Source organism: Amblyomma americanum, chromosome 9, assembly GCF_052857255.1.
Source record: "Amblyomma americanum isolate KBUSLIRL-KWMA chromosome 9, ASM5285725v1, whole genome shotgun sequence".
Lineage (NCBI taxonomy): Eukaryota > Metazoa > Arthropoda > Arachnida > Ixodida > Ixodidae > Amblyomma > Amblyomma americanum.
Window position 1 is genome coordinate 129,272,565 of NC_135505.1, and position 22,898 is coordinate 129,295,462.

General features: G+C 44.6%; 1 protein-coding gene across 1 annotated transcript in view; it reads right to left on the bottom strand.

Moving 5' to 3' along the window:
- Positions 1 to 4,161: 4,161 nt before the first annotated feature.
- Positions 4,162 to 22,898, bottom strand: part of LOC144104346 (uncharacterized) — a 33,302-nt gene continuing 14,565 nt past the window's right edge. Inside the window, exons 7-9 of the mRNA XM_077637291.1 lie at positions 13,240 to 13,335; positions 6,064 to 6,114; positions 4,162 to 4,667 (exon numbers count right to left, since the gene is read on the bottom strand). Of these exons, the coding sequence (XP_077493417.1) occupies positions 4,617 to 4,667; positions 6,064 to 6,114; positions 13,240 to 13,335 (198 nt within the window). The 3' untranslated portion in view covers positions 4,162 to 4,616. The remainder of the gene's footprint in view (positions 4,668 to 6,063; positions 6,115 to 13,239; positions 13,336 to 22,898) is intronic.

Below are 22,898 nucleotides of genomic sequence, written 5' to 3' on the forward strand. Positions count from 1 at the left end.
AGTTTGCTACTGGTGGTAGTAGCCTCAAAAGTCTACTTTTTATTTCGCAGGAAAAGCTATTCATTTCGCTCTTCGTGGCCACACATCAACGTGCAAATTTCCAGCTCTTTGGCAAGTACTTTTAAAGACCTCATTACTTTCGTGGGGTATATATATATATATATACGTTTATCTTTCTATAAAGTATAGAAAGATAAACGTATTTGGTTGCCAGAGGCAAATGCAAAGTAGTGAAACGCTTCACTTACCATAGATTTATTTTTAGTCGACGTTTAAGACAGAGCCTGTCCTTTCTCACAAGCTCTGTCCGAAACGTCGACTCAAAATGAATCTATGGCTAAATGAAGCGTTTCACAACTTTGAATATATATATATATATATATATATATATATATATATATATATATATATATATATATATATATATTTATATATATATATATATATATATATATATATATATATATATATATATATATATATATATATATATATATATATATATATATATATATATAACGCGAGAACTTACCGTAAGCCAGGAAATCTTGGAGAAATGTTTCCATTTAATATATTTGCAGTCTTGATCAATGGGTATTCAATAATGTAGCAATTTATAAGCCCAGATACACTTATTTTTTTAGGAAGTGGACAAAACAACCACATGCCACCAAGGGAATGCATTTTTAGGCTACTTAAAATAATCCACGCTTCAAGGCTCTGAAGATATTTTTTTTAAAGCAATCCATCTATTTCCAAAAGCTCTACGTTTATTTCACCAATTCCTGTTGTGCATGCCTACTTGTCTTGTGTTTATGGAAACACTGCAAATTGAACACAAACTGCACAATTATTTGCAGTGAACATGAGTGTTAATATGTTAATTAAAATTCTTGGACAAATGACAGCGAAAGGAAAACATTTTTAGCGGGAATCTTCTAAAGAAAGCACGATCTACAACCTCTTTCAAGAGTAAGGAGCCCAACTACTTTGTTTCTATGCAATGGTTGGTACTAGAATAGAATCTGTGCAAGTTCAAACTTTCGGAGTTTTCATCTCACCTTCAACGCTCCATCCACTCAAGGTACAGAACATGTTGTGATTGAATGCCAGAAGCATTGCAGCAGATACAGTTTTCTGCAAGAAGGCGTGGGGTCAACCTTGGCACTGCACTGGGCTGGCAGGCAGGCAGGCAGGTAGGGAGGTAGGTGGGAGCGCTTCTTTTGAAACGGGACGGGGGCGGGCCACACTTGGCTTGGTAGTAGCGACTTTTAACACACATGAGAACTACCAGCCCTGTTTTACAAGTAAAAATTCGGGCGTTAACAACAACTAACATTTTCGTTATTGCCACGTTAATGCACGTTATTGCATGTTGTTCTGACAGACCTACACATTGAAATGAATGTAGATTACACAAGGGCACAAAAGATTAAGAAGGATTACCAGTAAACCAAACTGCCTGCAAACCTTTGACTCCTTGACATCAGCTCATAGCTCGGTGACACGCGAATGAAAGTAGACATATGCGCTTGACGGTCTTAATTCAGGAACTAACTCTATTAACACGTTTTTCACAAAAGAGAGCGAAAATAAACACAGGAGTTTCGCTTTTCTAAACAGCCAAGACGGCACGAGTATCTGACACAGCGAGGGAAGAACACGGCGGACGCTGTTGCATCTCGTGACATGATGTAAAATTATACGAGCGTGGTTTAGAAATCGCAAGCACTAAACAACACTACTCATAACTTGATAATGTGGCTATAAACTTTTTTTCCTGGATTCCTACATGTAACGCAGCCGACGCAAGCTGTGGCCGGCGAGCAAACGAATAAAGCTTAATCTACATGGCCCCTCTATATAGGTGGCACGACCGAGGATGCCTAGGCCACAAGTCTTTAAGACGTCATCACAACCTGCACATCTTAGGAGGTGGCAGTTGAACGAATGAGTGATCACGAGCGGTTCCTCTGGAAGAGCTCCCTGGGTCTCATAAGCACCACTAACGGGAGCTCCTGCCATTGCAGGGTAGTGACGCAATGCTTAACCTGCGCACCACTCAGCCAGGAGTGGTAAGAGGACTCTCAGCGATATCTGAATGTCAAGTAGCCAAAGACCGAATCGGAATATTTGGGCGTTAAACCATTAACGCTAAGGCGTCATACCCCTAAGGCGGGGCTTCAGGGCAAGATCCCTTGAGTCCGTTTTAGAGCGTTTGCACCAAGCCTTTACTCACCGATTTCACCGATCGTCTGCGTCCGATTTCACCGATCGAAGTCTGCGTGACCTTGGAAACCAAGCCTCGAGCTCAAACTAAGTGAGAACCGAAGTGCTAGTTCATATTATGCGCCTTTCGACTAATCACGTCTGTTCATCTGTACCTTTCTTTACTATCTACATCCTATACCGCGCATATATTCCTTGCCTGGAACATTAAGTCCTAGCGTTCTAACTGAAAAGGTGGTAATGCGCAAGAGCAAGTGTCTCACTGCTTTCCTTCGTTCTCATGACCACTCATTTCAAGCACAAAATGCACTTATGGTTTCTCTCGACGTGAACCGGGTTCAATACGTTAATACCTGACAGCTTCATCACTTCCTGTGAGGAAGTACGCGCCCAGATTTCTGAGCAGGTGGCTCCTAAAATGCACAAGACACTCATTCGTCCATGAGAAGATGCAAAGTCTCACTTGCGAACGTTTTCCGGCATTAGAAAAAATTGCTGATGTCCTAGCTTTGTTAGGCCAGGACATACGTAGCGAAAGCGCTGACATTTCTGCATCGGAAGCTATAATATATGAAACCCGTGCATTCACTAGATGCGCCTTTATTCATGATTAACCCTTGAGCCGTCGTGGTGGAGTGGCAGCGTCTCCGCCTCAAACGCCAAAGGCCCTGGTTCGATCCCTCGCATCGACACAGGCTTTGTTTATTTAGTGAGTGAACAACAAGAAAATCACTCCGGCAACAGCAGGGCTACCTGCAAATACCGGGTGTTTCAGGGACAACTCTAGGTAATTTTCATCAATTGGATTTTTGGGGCAAAAGCATGGCTTTGGCGCCATAGGATTACCATTTTTGGCGACACCGGAAAGCCAGTGAATTAGGTAATGTGCTAAGCGGGTTAACTAATTTCTAATAATTAAATTTAAACTATCACAGATAGGGAACTGTTTGCAATTGCTGGTTTGTAGCCGGTCGTTAGTTACGGCCATATTAGTTTTTTACAATTTCTAGAACGCAGTTACCCTCTGTGCTCTGCCTCGGCGAATTTTGTCTACATCGTGCCATAATATATCCACTTTCCAAAAGCAGGTAAACAACGCCACCTTTTCAGTGCTCGTTAACAATAAAAAAAATCCAGCTTTTTTCGAGCCACGGAGCCTATGGTAATCGCGTTTCAAAAATTTTGAAAACTGATATCGCTACTGTTAACAACTGGCTGCAAATATCTAACTCTCATTAGGCGTCTGACTCTACTAGTTGAAAAGTTAGTTATTAATAAACTAGCTAACCTGCTTACTACTTAAGACAACTGCTTTTCTGGTGTCCGCCAACAGTGCTAATACTATGCTGAAAAAGGCATATCTTTACCTCAAAATCCTACTTTTAAGAATAACTTCAAATCTTTTCTGACACCGCTGGCACGCAGCGTCCCGAAGGACTATCTGTACCGATATCAGACTTGCGGGTCCTATTTCCGCAAAAATTGCTCGAAAAAGATAGCAAAGCCTCGCTCGCCAGCTGGTGGGTCCGTTCGTCGCCAAGACACCCTTCATACCCTGCGATCCGGCGCGCACTTACGGTGCTTCCTAAATCTTTCTGTGAAGTCAAGCATGCCTCCTTGATGTTGTACGCGGTGCTGCGTCTTCTCGGTGGACCGGCGAGGCAGCCGGGTGCTTTGGTGCTGTGTGTAAGTACGTGAATTTGTTGTTGACATTGTTTAGGTTTGCTGGCGATTACCGTTGCTGCTAGATACGCCTCTTCTCGAATGCCATGAAGCTCCAACTTCATCGCGTAGGGTATATGGCGAGTGCGATGTCCTGGGTGCGCGTTTCTGCAACGTGGTCAGCCACCGCAGCGAATTCCATTGTGATGGCCTCGGGTGCAGGCAGTAACTGAGCAACGTTCTCAGTACGACGTATGGTGCAATCTCTAGTCTGAATTGTCACAGGCATACAATACTGTCGCTTTATTATTATAGAACAAGTAACTATCACACCAGGCAAGGTTTCCGGTTCTTCTACGGCCAATCCGAAAGCGAACACCTTTATCCACGTTGACTCTACAACAGGCGTCTGTGGGACGTACGTCGTACAACATCGCTGAATTCCGTGGATCCGCCCGCAAAGCGTGCATTCAAGGAATCTATGTATAATATGTGCGCTGCCTTTAGCTTTTGGAACATTGGGACCTTGCTGAGGTTTCAAGCATTATGCGTAGAGACTGGCAAGGGAAACTATGTTCTGTTCACTTATAAATGAGTGATTTCTTGTCGTTTGCCTGCAGGGCAGAGAGTGTAATAATACGAGATTGTTTATAGAAGATAATTTTCTCAGTATTAACATTTCTCTTGTCTCCAAAGCCCTCTGAGTTTCATGTCGAGAAGAAAGGTTAGTTTCGCTGGAATGGCGCTGCAGCTTCACCAAGCCCACACGATTTAATCTGGAAAACAAAAAGAGGCACAAAACCAGTTTACAATCAGGGATGTCTGTGGCTGAATATTTCAAACACTGAAAATAGAAACTTGAAAGAACTGAAAACAGCCAAGAGTGTTTCGTAAACACAGTAACTGAATCAAATCTCGCATGCTGCTTTCATACGAGTGTATGCTCTTGCTTATTAAACGTAAAGCTCCGTGGTTTTCCTTTTGAGTTTACTATGTAAAGGCCTTTTTTGCAGCCCTGTTTGTTCTGAATTTCTTGACAAACAAAAACGCTACACCCCCCTCCACACACACACTCACACACACACACATATATATATATATATATATATATATATATATATATATATATATATATATATATATATATATATATATATATATATATATATATATATATATATATATATATATCAGAACCATCTACACTGTAGCATTGGGAAGCTAGAAATTGCTCAAATAAAAGCTAACCCTTTTGAATGGATACAAAAAGAGCAAAAAAATTTGGCTATTAGGCAATACTCATAACATTTTTTCCCTCAATTTCATTTCCAATGGCTTAATCGCCTCTCAGATTCAGGTACTAGTGCTTAATACCCGTCGTAAGGACTGCCTCTGCCTTCTGAAAGACTGACATTCATTCACATTGATTATGATTTGTGGGCCCTAGCTTGTAAGCAATCGCGCTATTGGAGGACACCAAGAATACATTCACGATCAGCACAGTAACGGCGAAGGGTCTTAGCCGTTTGCATGCGGCATGAAACGCCGATGGGATTCAAATAACGACCAGCGAAAGTCATAGCGCTGCTTAAAACCGAGTGTACAGCGAGCCTGTGCTACAAAATAGTGTTGTGTGGTTTAGGTGGAGTGGTTGAGTGGTCTTCTGAAATATCATTTATAACCTCCGCGTACAAACGAACACAATTAACATGTGCGTAAGCCATTTTGATAATTACAAAAGCTAGTTTCCGTTTAGTGAAGGAAATTGTTTATACGCCATGTTGGAACCTGCGGGGGTGTGCAGGGATGTGTTAGCAAATCTAAGCTCTTTCTATAATCGAACTGAACGCGTCAATTTGCAGCTATAAAGTTCAGTGCCGGCGCTTTCTGCTCGCTGGTTCAAATTGTTGAGGGGCCCGAATAATTTTTTTTTAAATGTTAGATACTAGATACTCAAGAACACTGTGGCGTTTACAATAGCTCGAAGACATTGTTTCATCCTTCGCATTAAAGAAAGGCTCGTGTTTGAGGGATATTACATGAGACTAATAATATTGAAATTAATACAGCTTTCTTGTATTGCCATATGCATAGCTGTTTTATAAGTTTTATTGCGAAGCTATTTTCCATCTTCACAAAATAGACTTTGCACTAGAAGTAAAGAGCTCTTACCCAGTCCCAGAGGGTCAAAGCAATGGTTGCAGGTGGACTGGTAGGCGGGCACTGCATAGGAAATAAAGAAAGAAATGTAAAGATTTCACATCTTCAACATTTAGGCTCTCATTAAGCCTACACAGAGTGAAGACGAGTGCCCCCTGATTTGTTCAACGTTTCATCTATGAAAACAAACCTTTTTATGGATTCTTTTGCTGAAGCAGAAGAGTATTTTCTCTCTGAGTCGAATTTTACAGATAAAAGAACTACAACGTGAGGTAATATTTCTTAATTATCTAATTTAGCTTAGCACGAGAAAGCCCTGCACCTGTGGTTTTAACAGTTAAATGTATTCTTCGATGGCATTTATATAGTTTGTTCGAGCTTCATTACTATAGCGATCGGGATGGTAAGGTCGTTCCAGTATTTAGCTGAAAAAAGTAGAAAGAAGTGCAGATATTTTCTGTTGTGGTCACTTGCGAACAAGATGAAGTTCTTTAGGAAGGCTTTTGGTGGATCACTGATAGTCTAGTTGAATTAATGTAGTCAAGGGTGACAATGTGGTCAAATTTGCTGAATTATGCGTACTAGAGCTTCTTGTCGAGAGCAGGCGATACTAGATATTTAAAGTAATGAGTTTGTTTAAATTACACAGGAGCCGTTGTACGATTTGATGAGTTGAACCTAACCCCATGATTTTGGAAGGTCTGGAGAACATTACGTTGTATTTACGGAGCTCATGAACAAAACTAGGATAATCTAGTTTGGTCTTTAAAAAAGCAGGAAATCATCAACAAAACAAAATGCCTTTAGTATTTCAAACTGTGCACATCTTGAATTCAAGGCCCGGTTCCTCTTGCCATGTACATATCCGAAATGACCGCGGCAATGAACGACCAAATGCTAGTACCACTTTGTTGAACGTACAATTTCGAGCCGAATTCCACAACCAAAGAACTGAGGTATTTTTTCAGCAACTGTACGAAAGCTGAGACACTAATGTCACACATATTTTGAAACCTGACTGCCCCAAAGTGATAAATACATTCTTGAATTGCTGTCAATGCAGCCGCAACTGGAGTGTTAAAGTATATGTCTTTAACATCCACCGATATGCTGGTAACTGAAGTGATTTTCTTCAAGAAGGCGATGACTTCTTCAGAACCCCGGACATTAAACTGGTCTTCCACATGCAGTCTTGAAAGGTTCCTTTTGTAGAAAGCCTGCGACACACCTCTGATACGTCTGCCTGCGATCAATATTTGTCCGGAACGAATTTCCTTCCTTGTGTGTTTTCACGGTGAACAGTAGCTGCAAACAGGCTCAGCTGTTTGCGGTCCTTGATTTGTCTAGCAAGGTGTCCCAGATCCAGACTTGCACATAAGTCTGCTGCTTGCTTCTTTACTCGTTTTACGTGTATTTGTCCCAAGTTGGTCTCAGCAAAATTCTTTTCCAGGGCAGTAAGCGACATTTCCTTACAGTGACCGTCTTTCATCACCATAAACTTCCCTGTTTTTTGCAACAGTAGTAACGCTAAGTTGTCTGACTTCAAAAAGTCCAAGCGTCTCTTTGGTGGCGCACCTTCTCATGTTTGGAGGAGGGTACCTCATGACACTCCTCACACCTTCAGCAGTACAAGCTGCTTTCTGTTGTTTGGACACCTTCGCGGTAATGGCATGTGCCATGCTGAGAAGTTGTTCTGTCGAGGGACAAATGTCAGTAGGGAACTTGGGCCTTTTACCGAGCGTATCTGCCAAAACGCTCAGTTCGTGGCATTAGCACAGCTGGCTGTTTTTTGGAGCTTCCTTCGTGTCACGGTCTCACAAGTCGGCAATAATGGCTTCATTTTCTATGTCCGTATTGTACGACAGAAATATAAAGCATAAAAATAGCTTTGTCGGAAACAGTCATACAGTTATAACGACATTTTAGGCCATGCCCAATACCATGATGTCCCGTTCCGCCTTACGTGTAGCTTGCTGGTATAATAACTCATCCTGTAAATACGCGTTCTGGTAAAACAATCATACTGCTCGGATAAGAAGAGACCAATAGCCGATTGTAATAAATAATTAAATGCTTACGTTAACTCAGGCCGTTTGCTCCCTTGCGCTCCAAAGTACCGAAACAGGTGGCGTGAAGATATACGCGCCTTTATAACCTATTTTCCTATTCACAAAGGCTCGCCTGGAAATTTTTTTCATCACGAAAGAAAAAAACAGTTTTCTCAGTCTGGAGCTGAACTTCAGTAGAGATGTGTGAGGGCATCCCAAATAATTATTTAGATAAATGTAATGGAGGTTTAAAAGTTAGGTTTCGCTGCGTAGCAAAATGTCGCATTTTGCTCCACGTCGCGTTTCGCACCCGCTCTTGCTGTGAGCTCTATATTCAAACTGTGTTCTAAAACTGAAGCTGTCGTTGCCAGGCCAGGCGGCAGTGCGCCTAAGGTGCGCCCGTTGCGAGCTCTCGAGTTTGAATCGGAACGGCGGGAAAAAATTTTTCAACTTCGAATCCAAATTTCTTTGAAATAAATGCATCTTTCGCTCCCGGACAAGCGTCAACAAAGCCATGAAATTCCGAACTATCAGATATTGCTAACAAAAAAATTTTTGATAGGGTTCTCCTCAGTGTCCCTTTAATGCTTGCGGTGTCACGCACACAGCACAGGAAAGCGTGACCATTCCGAACCTGAACGCTTCGTGCAACTGAAGTGCGTTTGCGTGAAATCAATTTGCCGACAGGTGGCAGTGGTTTGTTTGCACGGCGACGTTCTCCGTCGATGACACGACATGCAAATGCACAAAGAACAACAAGAAGAACTGCGTTGCCAGTGCTGTGTGTGTGCACGCAGTTAGGAGCAGTGTCCACCTAGAGAGATAAAAAGAAGGTATTGCCATAGGTTCAGTCGACAGAAAACACTGACACGCGCCGCGTCTGTCGCACGGCTATGCAACGGCTAGCAAGCGCCGGCGGCAACGAAATGCGCGCCGCGACACGTCGGTCATCAAGAGAGACCTTCAATTTGTTCGTCTCAATATAATAGCACGAAGCCTAATTGCATACCCCTACCAAACTAAGTGGGTGCCTTGAGTTCACTCACAGTCCTCCCGATTCGAGTGTCCCGGCTCCCTAGATGCCCCCTCTTCTGATTTTAATGCGAAAGCACTTCTAGGCTATGTTGACGGGGTCGTATCACCAAAGCGTGTCCCCAAAACGTGTATTCTGCGATTGTGCCGTTTTCAGAAGAGATAGCATCAAGCCAATAATTGTGATCGATAGAGGATGCGGTGAGGACGATGCGCAATAAATTCGATGTCAATGTAATAATTAGTTAATTAATTAGAGTCAATAATATAAAAAACGTCGAAATAGCGTGGACGTCGGTATAGTGAGTGGACGAGAAATCATTCATGGACGGCAAAATAGTGGGAAAATTGGCAAATAAGTGAAATAAATAAAAAATACAATAATTATTATAAATGAATAAGTGACACTTACTCAAACAAAAAGTTTGACATATATTAATCAGTTAATTAATTGCAAGCAAACGTCAGTGGACTCAGGGAGAAGCAAACGGAAGCGACGAGTGTCAAAAAGGCGCCAATGCCTTCGCATTCTTCCAATGTTGGTAGACGCAGTGATCTCTAGCGTTTTGTTATATCTACTGCTCACTTTTTCTTTAATCGGTTTTTGGGGAAAGGAAATGGCGCAGTATCTGTCTCATATATCGTTGGACACCTGAACCGCGCCGTAAGGGAAGGGATAAAGGAGGGAGTGAAAGAAAGGAAGAATAGGTGCCGTAGTGGAGGGCTCCGGAATAATTTCGACCACTTGGGGATCTTTAACGTGCACTGACATCGCACAGCACACGGGCGCCTTAGCGTTTGTCCTCCATAAAAACGCAGCCGCCGCGGTCGAGTTCGAACCCGGGAACTCCGGATCAGTAGTCGAGCGCCCTAACCACTGAGCCACCGCGGCGGGGCCTTCTTCTTTCTTGTGAATTTGTTTTGCAGACAGCTCGAATGTCACTAAACAAATGTTAAAAAATGATGCTGTGGGGCTGTCTAACCTGGCAACGCTGCCAACGGGAAATTCACTACGTGATGTGCCAATGACGGTAACGGCCACTCATCAAGATTGCTTCTTTACATATCTGTACATCGTCCAAGCCAGTGATAACTTTATTTTTTTTGAGGCGCAATTTGCATTTTACCGAACTTTTGTGATTAGGTCCGATAGGTGCATAGGTTTCAATGCGAGAGGCACGGGAACGCGGCACTTCAGGACCACCAGAATTATACGGGGCATTATCTGAGCGGCAGCTGCGGCAAATCGCAGTAGTGAACACAGGCCAGCTTTCACCAGAACCAGCTGTAATGTAGTCGTCGTCATAGTGCGTCTGCGTACTGTAAGCGTACGAAATGAAGACACCTGTATAGCTCGTTTCTATTAACACTAAGGTGAGAGTATAGCCATAAATGTTGTATCCTTATATAAGCTTGAAATTTTCGACGTACAGTTGATCTGCCGAACAGCGCTGGTGAGACACACCGCACACAGTTTTCAGACGGCGCTCGCGCGAGGTCTGAGAGTGCAACGACGTCCATACGTCAGTCATGCGAACATCGTCACTGGTATTCTACAAGTGACGAGTGGAAAACCGAGTCTGCCGGCGAGTGCGCGGGTTACAGACATTGTTATGGTTTCATGTCTGACTACCCTTAAAAGATGATCTGTAGACAGTCTGTTTGTTCTTAAGGACTCTATTGCCTTCCTACAGATATTTATTTTTCTGTTCTTAGTCTATAAACTGTCCATAGACAAAAGTCTACTAAACGTGAATGGTTATAAATCTATAGACCGTTCATATACTGTCTATAGCTTTTGTATTGCCTATAGACTGTCCTCTAGGGTTTACCTATAGAAAGTCCATGTTTCGTCCAACATGTTTGCTCCTACCGAAATTACGGTAGCCCGTCTACTGTGAATGCACTATCTGTGTCTTTTGCTCCTGCGACGCTCGTTGGTCTCCTTGCGGCTGTCGTGTGGGGTTGCCATATCCATGGGGGCAAAAGCTTCATGGGTGTATTGTAGGTTTTAGTTGTATATATCCACAAATTTTGTCTTAGTGTGCGTTGTCTGGGTTTACAATCAAGTAAACACACAAGACAAAGGTTAGAGGATTTTACATAGGAAGCCAAGAGTACATCCCGTCTAGACTTTTCGCGTCCATGCGTAGCTGTTTCAGAGGTAAACAGTTTCAAAGCGACATTTCAGGAGCACGAAGTATAAATGTATTTTCCGACAAACTTTTCAGGCAATACAGCTAATGGTACGGAGTCAAAACACGCCCTTTAGATTCCCGCAGCGGAATTTACTCCCAGGTGGTAGTTATCAGGTTCGTTTTAAAGCATAGCTGTTCAAGGCACATTTCAACATAACAGAATATTTGCAACGTTTCAGATTCAAGGTAAACACTTTCTTATTGCAACACAATATTTGGGTACGTGCAGCTACACGATGTTTTCGTAGGTAGCGACAGCTGCATCATCATCATCATCATCATCATCATCATCATCATCATCATTTATTTTTTCCCCTTAGAGGCCCCAAAGGGGCATTACATGAACGGAGCGAAGCAAACGCGAAGCGAGGAACACGCCACGTGACCTTTTCGCGGCAGAAATATTTGTGGAACAGAAGCTTAGGCACACAAGTACGAGCGCTCACAGCGCTCGACCTTGGTTGTTTTCAAATCTCCCAGTTTCAAATCTCGCTGTTTCTACTTTATTGCTGGAGTGCCACATTTACAGACTCTCCACCCCTCTCCCTTTCCCTTCGTTGCCGGAAAAAAAAAGTCGCAGGGAGTGTGGGAAATACACCATGAATCATGTAAACTGTCATCTAATGCAGCGTTGAGAGATAATAAATTGCTCGACAAAGTGCTTTCAGCAGGCTTAAGGGTATCGTTGCATGCTGCAGATTTTCCTGTCGAAGCCTGCCATTTAGGAATTCATTGCGAAAGTATAAATCAGCCGGAATTTCCACGCTACCTCCATGAGCAACAGTTGCCATCTCTTGTAAAAATCACCCGATGCAAATTCCCAATATTGGGATGAATTTTTGCAAAATACTACTTGTACTTGTTCCTGAAAAAAGAAGATTGCGCTAGAACATGCCCACTTTAAAGTTGCAAAAAGAAGATATAGACAGTAACTGAAGGGCCTTTTTGTAAGCTCTGCTACTCATTGCCTAGATTTCAGCGCATGACATACATACCTTAAACCTCTCGTATGTACAAATTCACAATTATGCCTTAGGATTATAGTGAGAATTCTCACATCAGCGGCATCAAACACCGCATGTTCCCATATGTACTGCATTTCGTTTGCAATAGCATCCGTCAGCTTCAGCGCCCCCCCCCCCCCCCCGCCCCTTCTTCCCCTATCTCTTTGCTCATCTCGCTGAAAATTAGGCGCGATCTGAGCCAGCAACTTCGGTGCTTGTTAAAACGAAATTAATGTATTTCATCCATCACCACTTAGCGCGTTTCTCATAGGCGAAGCCCGAACTAGATCGCTCAAGGTGACGATCACTTTTGAAACGCAGCGGCCTCACGATGCTAAACGAGTTTCTGTGTTCTTTTTTTTTTAGCTGTGCACTCTTCACTCGCTAAGGCCTGTGCACTACGGTGTACGGGTGAACTACAAATGCAAGCGCAAAGCTTAGCATTTCACTTTGGATGCCGCGCACGATGTCTATAAGCACCCTGAGATAACATGAGAGGGCCCAGTCGCCGGCTACTTGAGCAGACGATGTTGTAGACACCATACTGCGTAAAATAAGTGCAGCGTTCCGCAGCCCGTGTCAGAAGAGAATGTGTAACATACTAGAACAAATCGCTTCTCTGCCATTTCACTGGTTTTGAAAGAGCTGCTGCGTCGTCCCCGCCTGGTGTCCTCCTTACCCATTTATACTGTGAAAGAAACATGGGATAAAAAAGTAATTTTACGAACTAAACGTGATGATGCACTACAGTATTCAGGCAATTTCTTGTCAGACACATTCAGCTATACTTATTGCCATTTCTCTCGATGTGGCTATTCTCTACAGCCTCTGCATGGCAACTTTGTAGGGACACCGATAGCTCATAATTATTTTAGAATTAAAGCATTGTAAATAATTGTCACTTACCGTGGCTGGCCCTGCGCTCGACGGCTGAGAGACCACCCCAGTACTTGCAGCTCCTCTGTCGCGATTCCCGTCTTGAAAAGCTGGAGTGGTATGGCGCTGAAAAATTCACAAAAGGAAATCGAATGAAATATATTTTGCACTCGTTACATGAGGAATAGCCACAATCAGCTTTGTTAATTTGTTTATTCAATGGAACAAAGAGATATTCCGGCCTCAAATCATTTAACTGCGAAAGCCGTTAAAGGGATGTTCCTCGCGCTTTGTGTCGTAGTAGAAGTAATCTGCGTAACCAGAGGCTGGGAGCCCAAAGGCGAGAGGGGGAGGAGGGTGACCGTAGAAGAGGGTATGAAAGGAAGAAAGAATAAGCCAATGGTAAGTGATTACCTTATGAACCGATTCCCGTGCAAGGAGGAGGATATGTTGCGAGTGGAGGAATGCACAAGGTGGAAGGTGGTTTCTGCGGAATGAGGATGGTTAGCGTGGAGGAGTTTCGCACGAAAGGAAGAATGTGCGACCGGCAGGTAGTTACCAAAACCACAGGTTACCGTAGACGGCGGAACGCGTGGTGAGAGGCGAGACCACAAAAACGCACGACAGGAAGAAAATTATGCGCTGAACAAAGATACAGTAAAAGTAGATTATGGGGAGAGCGGAAGAATCTTGAACCGGAGAGTGCTGCTACAGAGCGCGATTTTTTGTGCAAGACAGAGGCTACTGCCAGGAAGAAGGAATGCGCAACTGGTGGTTTGTTACAGTGGAAGAAGGATGGTTACTCTCCAGGCGAGTACCGCCAAGCTGAGGAATATGCAACCGGAAGGTGATTGCTACGGAAGATGGTACTTGTGGAAGGAGGAGGGTATGGCGAGTAAGAAGAATACGCGACCAGAAGGTGAGTACGCTCTAAGGAAACAAGTGATCGTGCAGGGAGATTGTGGCCAGAATGAAAGAGAGTGCAATGAGATAGTTGCGGGCACGGAGTGTGGCACTCATGGAAGAAACACGGTATGGCGAGACCGCCGGAACCGGCAGCCAATTTATGGTTACCGTTCATACAGGAGAGTTACCGCGCAAGGTGAGTGTGGCACGAAAGGAGGGAGGTATGAAGAAAGCGGAACAATGCGCCAGTGCAGCAACCGTGGATGAGATGTGTTTATGTGAAAGAAGGGTAAAAGAAGAGTGAAGGAATGCGCAATCTGAAAGAGGTTGCCACGGAGGGTGGTTCCTATGAATGAGGAGGCTATGGCGAGAGCATACAAATGCGCAAAATCAGAGCAGCTTCCACAGCAAATACCTCGCGGTGGAGGGGGGGGGGGAGATGGAGGGATACCACGGAAGAAGGATGAATACCATGGATTAGGAGGATACGACAAGAGGAGAGGACTGCATCACTGAACGATGGCGCCCGTCGAAGCAGAAGGAGCAGATTACGGTGTAAGAAAAGTATGGAGAGTGGGGGGACTGCGTCAGCGGACAGTCGTTATCGTGGAAAGGGTCAAAGGAAGGTATGGGATTAGCGGAGCAATGCATATCTGATGGTTACCGTGTAAAGAGGGGCAGGAAGGGTTACGTCGAAAAGAGCACGGCGGGAGCAAGCGAATGCCTAACTCCAAGGTGTTACCTTCTGATCTGGTTCACGTGTAAAGAGGAATGTATTGGGAGCGCTGATGAATGCGTGGTTACCGTGGAAGCAGGTACAATAGGGTTACTGTGGAAACAGTTGCAGGAGGGTTACCGTGGGTGGAGGGTGCAGCGAGAGCGGAGAGGTGCGGTCGCTCAGGGTGGCCCCCCTGCCTCTTAATTTGTTCTCAGGGCACCAGATGGAGGGTATGGCGAGGTCGGAGGAATGCGTAATCTATAGGCGGTTAACTTCAAACTCAGTTCCCGTTGAAGAAAGAGGGCATGGCGAGAGCGAAGGTATGCGGAACGGGAGGGTGCTTGCAGTGGATGCAGGTTGTCGAGGTTCAAGGAATCACGGAGTCGCAGTCCAGTACCAAAAAAGAGGGGCCCTTGGCGTAGCATGCATTTGCTACTTAAAGTGCCCGTGTGTGCTTGCTCACAAGGAACGCGCCGCTAATATTTTTTTAATCTTTTTCAGAGCCGTCACAAAGGCACCAGCTGTGAACGCTGGTCTCCGCACTTCTCCATTGCAGTGTAGGTCGTCGCTGCAGCCCCCCCCCCCCCCACCCAGAAGGAAACTGCAAAATGAACACATCGAAGAGGCAAATATTTAGCTGCCCTGGAGATAGATAGGTCGGCAGATATGCCAATGACATCCGCGGGGAGCTCCTCGGAAGGCATCTCCAGGAACGCTGGTTTGAAGCTGTCCAGCGTGCCCACGTTTTCCCTACCATTAAAGAGTACGGTCAAAAGCTTCGTCGTCTTGTGGATTACAGGATAAGAGCCGGCATAGGCAGGTGTAAGTGGCGCCTTTGCAGCCTCTCGCATTATGAAGTGCATCGAATGCGTAAGGTGAGGATGCACGATAATGCGCCGGTCAAAAAATCAAGGCGGGACCGCAAGGAGGTGCTGTCTCTTCCAGCAAACAGTAGGGGTGCGCCGAAGACTAGTTCGGCCGCTGAACAGCTAAGGCCTCCACGCGCGACGGCTCGTAAACCGAAAAGTAGCACAGCAAGGTGATCGATCCAGTCACCGGCGTCCAGGGGTGGGCTGAGGGCAGATTTGAGCTGACTATGAAGCCGCTTGACCGTTTAGTTAGCGCAAAAATTTATGCGGTGGTACGCAGCGTTTGGTGCCATGCAGATGGCGGGGGGTAGTGAAAAGGGAACATTCAAACACTCGGCCGCAGTCATTTGTGACTATGGCAGAGTAGCCATAGCGGGCAAGCCATGTCGAGATGAAGGCCTATGCAGCTGTTTTCGCTGTGATGTCCGGAATGGACGTTGCTTAGGGCCAACCGGTGAAGTCGACCATCATGATAAGGATGCACCGGACGTAGCTATACAATGGCAGCTGCGAGGATCGGTGATCGCCCAGGTCTTTGTTGGTGAAGAGATGCTGGAGGGGCGCTCGTGCTCGGATGTCGTGAAGACGTTGAAAATGGTCTGGTAAAGGCGCTGAGATGAGTTATCGCGCAAGGCACCAGAGACTACGTCCGCCACATAATGAGTCACCTCAGGAGATAGGCTGGAAATGAACTGTTGGATTCGAGACCTAACCGTGGTGACGCGATGGATGAGGAGGACATCTTCACATGGGCGAACCGCACGTTTGAGTTCATGCACCAGTACGAGGGCAGGTGGAGATGGATGGTTGCGGCATCCGCTGGGCCCGAAGCACTGCCAGGTTGCTGAAGGTCGTCTTGTTGCTGGGGTCGGTCATCTATTAGGCCGCAATCGTCACTGTTGGAAACCACTGCGTCGCAGCGCAGTGCCAGGAAAAGCGAACCAGCATAGCAGGCTTTCGGAGCTGAACTGCCCGTGCCATATTTGCGCACGCAGCACACGCCGCCTTTTTTCATGTTTCCCTTCATAGCCGGCACCAAGGCGCCGGCTGTCAGCGCTGGTCTCAGCGTCTCTGGGGTGCGGTGTAGGTGGGCGCTACAGAGGTTTAGCGTGTGTACAGCGCAATCAGCAACCGGAGGTTGGTTACTGCGAAAGCAGGACTAGGATGGTATGCGTGGATGGAGGCTATGGCGAGAGAGGAGGAAACCGCAACCGATGGGTGTTTACGGTCGAAGAAAGATGGTGTCCGAGCAAAAAACTTGCAGGAATTTTTGACGACAATCTTAAAGCATAAAATCAGTACTATTCAGGTTATCCCCTACGGTATGCACAATGACCGTTTATTATGCCTCTTGCGATACATTCTCGACAAAACCCCAGTTTGAACCGATTTCATTGCTCTTATATGGTAGGCATGTGTAATCGCCTTCTAGAGTGTTCGAGTGCTTTCGTTATTATCACATGACATAATTATAATTGGACCCACAAATTAACTTATGCTATCCTTCGATTCTCTAGCGTGGACCTAAATTTAAAATTTGGCGAGTCCTTGGAAATGTTCGGTGGTGGGCCATATCACAAATTTTGAGGGTCCCCTTAATTTTCAATTTGACGGTGCCCTATTATTGTTCCACTAGGTGGTGGTCGTTTGATGTTGGTAGCCTCACGACCCTGTCAACTCCATTCATAGATCGCGGGAAGTCCTAATTTCACTACTGGAACAGCGGCGCAACCTTTAAGCAATGCACCACTGCCTAGACAGGTGGCCATTATGCTAGTCGGGTTGCTCAACCCGAGCTCCCGTAAGCCTCGTACTCTTCGCCACGGCGGGCAGATAGCAATGGCTTTGAATTTAATGAATCGATTTAATTGCCATGTGATGGAGGGGCAGGCACCGGAGAACACGCTGGGCAGGCTGCCACGTGACATGATGGCCAGGTTGTGTTGCCGTTTCAACATCGCTTGACACATTTCGAGCAGTAATTTATTTTGCTGTCCCCTGGCTAGGTAGATAATTTCTTCATAATGCGTTGGTCAGGCTAGCGCCTCCGAAAAGGAGGGGGGACCGCTCTAGGCCAATTAGAAAATTCGCGACAAAGAAGCCCGAAATCTTTTGCGCGACTATAATCTGAATGCTGACTCATTAAAAAGTAAAAGCAAGAGCCGAAGAGTGCGTACCTGGGAGGTTGTTGCCACGGAGGGTGGCTATAGCGCGGGAGGAGGGTATGGCGAGGACGAAATAATGCAGAACAGTACAGTAGTTGCGAAGGGAACTACCTGCGGGGATTGATTTCTGTGGAAGGGTACTAAGGCGTAACTGGATGGTGGTTGTCGTCTAAGGAGGAGGGTTATTACTATTGAAGTATGGTATGGCGTTAGCGAAGGAGCGCTTCAATGGAGGGCCGTTACCATGGAAGGAGAATAGGAAGAGTTACCCTAGATAGAGTGGACGGAGAGATTGGAGAAATGCGTAACTAGAAGGTTGATTCCACGGGAATAACTTTGTGAGTTGTTTCCAGGGAAGAAGCGTGAGTATGTCGATAGCGGATTATTGTGAGGCTCTGCGTCCTCAAGGGCTGTTGCGAAACACGCCAGCCGAGGAGAGGCTCAGCGGCATTACCGCTACGCAACTAGACAGCTGGACTCGAGAGGAGAGAGTGAAAGAACGAGCCTCTTGTGAAAACTGTAAAGATGGCGCTAAACTTATATGCACAGTTACGTAGCTCTCAAATTGTTTAGCTAAAATAAGTCGTGAAACCTGCACAGCTGTCTTTTTATCTCACGTTACACAGCGGTAAGCGTAATAAGAGTTTTTTTGGGCTTCTTACTTAGGCATCTGTACAGCTCTCCGGATGCTCTCCAGAAATGTTAAGCCGTGCCATGCCTTTTACTATGAAAATAATGTCCTCATCGTCAGCACTTGCTGGCTGCAGAAAGAATATGAGAGAATAGATTATGCCCAATTTACGTTCCTCATCGCAAAGGTTTATGAGAATGTATGAATGCGATTGAGAGGGTCGTGTGTCATTAACAGTACCTCCAACCAGCGGACCAATCATAGCGCAGTTCGAACTTGAAAAAATCTGAGAACCCCAAAAATTCCGAATTTTCCCCCGCCCCACAAAAATTCCAAACAACCGAAAAAAATGTTGGATGTAGGCCCAATCCCAAAAATGTATGAAGATAGATTATTCGGGTTACTTTGTGTATTCGGAGTAGGTTGGATTAGTATAATCACACGTTTTTCAATAGAACCTACTCGAGCATTCAGAAGTGCTGAATCATTTATAGCATGTAACTGCAATGGAACCGGTTCCAACAGAAGATTTTGCGTGAGAATTGCAACAACATTAGACACTTATCGTAGACACCATATGAGACAACCTGATCGCATTTCCTTCTTTGACAATGTGATTACGAAAGCTTCTTAATTTTTTTGTTCCGGTTCTGTATGGGCTTCTAGTGGAAGGAGGACTTGTGGAGGTTGGAGATAGGTGGATTGCTGGTGGGTTTTATCCAGGAGGATAGACTAGACGGAGTTGCTAGTAGATAGCGTGTCTGGTAGGTGACGGTGTGCGGGGATGGAGTGGAGATGTGGATCGAGGGTGGTGGCGTGTCGGTAGACAGCCCTCTTTAAAGGAGCTTCTTTCTAGTAAATGGGGTGCATACTTAAGGTTACTAGTCTCTGGTGCTTCTAGAGGGTTAGCGCTTCCTTATCTGAGGCTATAGAGACAAGGCAGGAATTTTCTAAATACGATACTGGATTTGGTTTGCTGTAAATGCGGAGAACGTTGTGACTGCGCTTGTTTATAGAAAAATAACGGGTGGGTCAATTTTAAAAAAAAGTAATCTGGAGGTATGAAGAGAGCTTATGCGACAGAAAAATAACAGCCTGGGCGGACATTATAAAACAGGAGAATTAAGTGAACTCTTTAGCCGGCTGGCTAATTTCTCATGACTCAGTCCTGAACTGTAAGACGTAGGCAACTGGTTCGAAATACACATTAGTAGCCTATCGTAGTAATATTCATATGAATTTTTAAAATTTCGAAAACGCGATTACTCTAGCTGCTGCAGGCTAACAAATTTTCCTGCATCGTACCGTAATACGTGGGCTTTCTTAAAACGTGAAGGCAAAGCAAACCCTCTAGCGCACGTCACTATAGTAGAAACAGCCAAGGTTGTCAATCCACTACGCCGACGGTAATCACGCTTTCTGAACTCTACACAATTAAATAGGTAATACGAAGGACCGCCTAGAAATCTGTAATTGCTACTAGTTGCTTGGCTATGGTGTTTAAAAAGTTATTAATCGGAAATTAGCTAAGCAGCTTACTATTCAACGTTTTCTGATATCCGCCATCAGAGGCATTATTGTGCAGCAAAACCCGTCTTTAGATGTCAAAGATCCTATTTTTAATATTAGTGGTGGTCTTCCTTGAAACAAATGGCATAATACATGTCGCTTGCTTCAGCGGATGTTAAAAAATTCCTTCCTAATAAAGAACGAAATTTCAAATTCACTGCACCAAAGTGCATGACGCACTACATCTCGTGCGATTACCCGCATACCATCCCTCTTGTTGCAAGTCCTCACTACAATGGAGGCAAATTTGCATAAAAATTGCTAGGCTTGCCAGGCTAACTTATCGGATTGTTTTTTATTTCGTGCATGAAGCTTTGTGTATTGGACTTCAAGTTGTTTTTGTACAAGCTCGGTAGGCATCCGTAACTCTCTTCGTAAGTGCAGGAACCCTCTTGTCGCTGGAGCGTTCAAATATGCTGTGAAATTTATTATTACCTGCCCCCGCAACCTGCGAATTACTACAAACTATGCCAGTTGTCTTGAAAACCTCCACATTTAAATAAACAGTAGAAACTGCTGCCACTTGCCCTTCACATCTTATAAAAACAGACCGGGACCACTTGGAACTTCTATTCATCAGGTATTTAATTCCGACAAAGCAGCTATATATCGCCAGAGACCCCCTGAGCCTATGTACCTTGTCAAACACCTGAGACAAAAAGAGAAGTCCCTGCACACAACATCAATAGAAACAGCTGTGGCTATAATCTCATATCTCGTTAATTTACATTGCTGCTGTTTTTGACATTCCAAAAGTGCGCCGAAAATTCAGTTACGTGCAAAGCGTTCCTGCAGATTTCACTGTTATCGCTTTACCAATGGGCTGTGACGTCAAAAAACCATGCTCTTCTTCGCTGCGAGTCCGCTGTCTAAAGAGATTAGGGTGCATATATGTGCGTGCTCTACATGACTCTGATCTATAGTGGGGAAGGGGGAGCATGATTCACGTTGTGGGAGGATGAAAAGGGTCATGAAGAACAAAAGTTTGAAATTTTGAATTCTGGGAAAGAAGTTATGAGCTTGTATTACGATAAAATCGTTACAGCTACTATGTCGCAAAGTGGAAGACACTGAACTCTATAGACCGATTTAGTTTCTTTCCTTGCATGTCATCTGCACCGAGACAGAAATCTCCAAGCAGTCTCACTTCTTTCAGACTCCACGAACAACTTAAAAAAAGATATTAAAACAAAGTTTCATCTCATAGCATTGTCTTGCTCATCGGCAGCGAAGCTCTGCGCTGTTCTCGAGCAGCAGTGATTGAAAACCTCAGTTACGTCACCATGGTCCTGTGTGACACCAGCAGTAGATCATAAGATAGTAATGTAATCATGCAAAGACCTTAGGTGAGACATCACAATTTAGTAATAACAATGGCTAGTGATAGTTGAAGTCATACTGATAAAGGTAGATTTGAAATGATAAAGGACATTCCTAAATAATGACCAGGGTCATTAATGGCATTAGCATTGATAAAGGGCATTAGGATGAAGAATGTCAGAGTACTTAGGTCAAAGAACTTTCAGATGAACGCGTTCAGCGTAAGTCTTTTACGGTAAAGGCTTTAAGGTGGAGCTCTTAACGTTAATTGATTTAAGGCGTAGTAGACGTTTAGGTCGAAGGATGCTGTCGCATTCGCAGAGCGTAAGGCCTTACCTATGCGCTGTAACTTTTTTGTGAAGGCTGCAAGGAAACAACTTTTGCAACGAGAAAGTACATATAACATTCCACTTTCACGTTAAAAATCGTTCAGAAAGCAGCATCATTCATAAAATTCAAACATCGAAACACCAGGATTTGTCAGAGAACGACTCGAGAGATAATCAGACAACCTGTTTTTTTTTCTAGAATTCGTAATCGATTTGTATACTTTCACACTGCGCACGGATTTTTCGTAGACTCCCTTTCTCGATTGAAAATGAAGAGCCTCCAGGTTCCAGACTTAGTGACCTATCCCATGCGCTCTGCAGAGCCCCTTTGGAATGAGAGAGGATGTTCGATCATATCACAACTGCTTTCAAATGCTCTCCTCTCGACAGCGCATGTTGTGACCTCCGAAAGCAGTGATTCATAGTTGCTAGTACATTGCAGCGTAAGCAGTTTGGTTAAGTACTACTCCAATCCTATGAAGGGAGTGATTGGTAAAAGCGATGTGAAGACCAAATCGTTTATGTAGAGTGGCTTGGTAACACCTCATAATTAAATGTCATTTCAAATTGTAAACTTGCATCCAGTTGATGGCTGAGTTCAATCCAGTAAAATCCCATGGCAGCTTGCATCGCGTGGGACACCGAAGCTTCAACGTAATTTCTAGTGAACGTAGCAAGGTTTAAGGCTGCATTACCATGAGCTTGTGCAAATTCAAACACATAAATTTCATTTCCCGCTTCCATTTGCTCGGCATGGACTGAATTTTCGTTGTGTGCATGCAGTTAAAGAACATAAAAATCGAGAATGAACTGTGCGAGTGGCACAGTCAGTCCACATTACCGTGCCGGAACACGAAGAATGGTTAGTGTGACAGCAATAAAGCTTCCATTTTGTGCGGTCCGCCTGTGTCACTGCAGTGTGGTGAGCTGCCTGGGTTAAGTCACCGTGCGACGCCACCACAACTATCGCATCGGATTTCGAGCAAAATGCCCACGATTATAGGTTACAGTTGAACTGCATATTTGTCGCCAGACGTTGCTCAGGAACTGCTACCCGGAACTCGCAAGGCCCACCGATGGTAGAAATCACTGCACCACTTTGTCAGGTGTGGTATGCGAAATCCCCGGGGTATATGAATACAAAGAAGAGAATTACTAGTTTCGTATATATGGGCATTAACC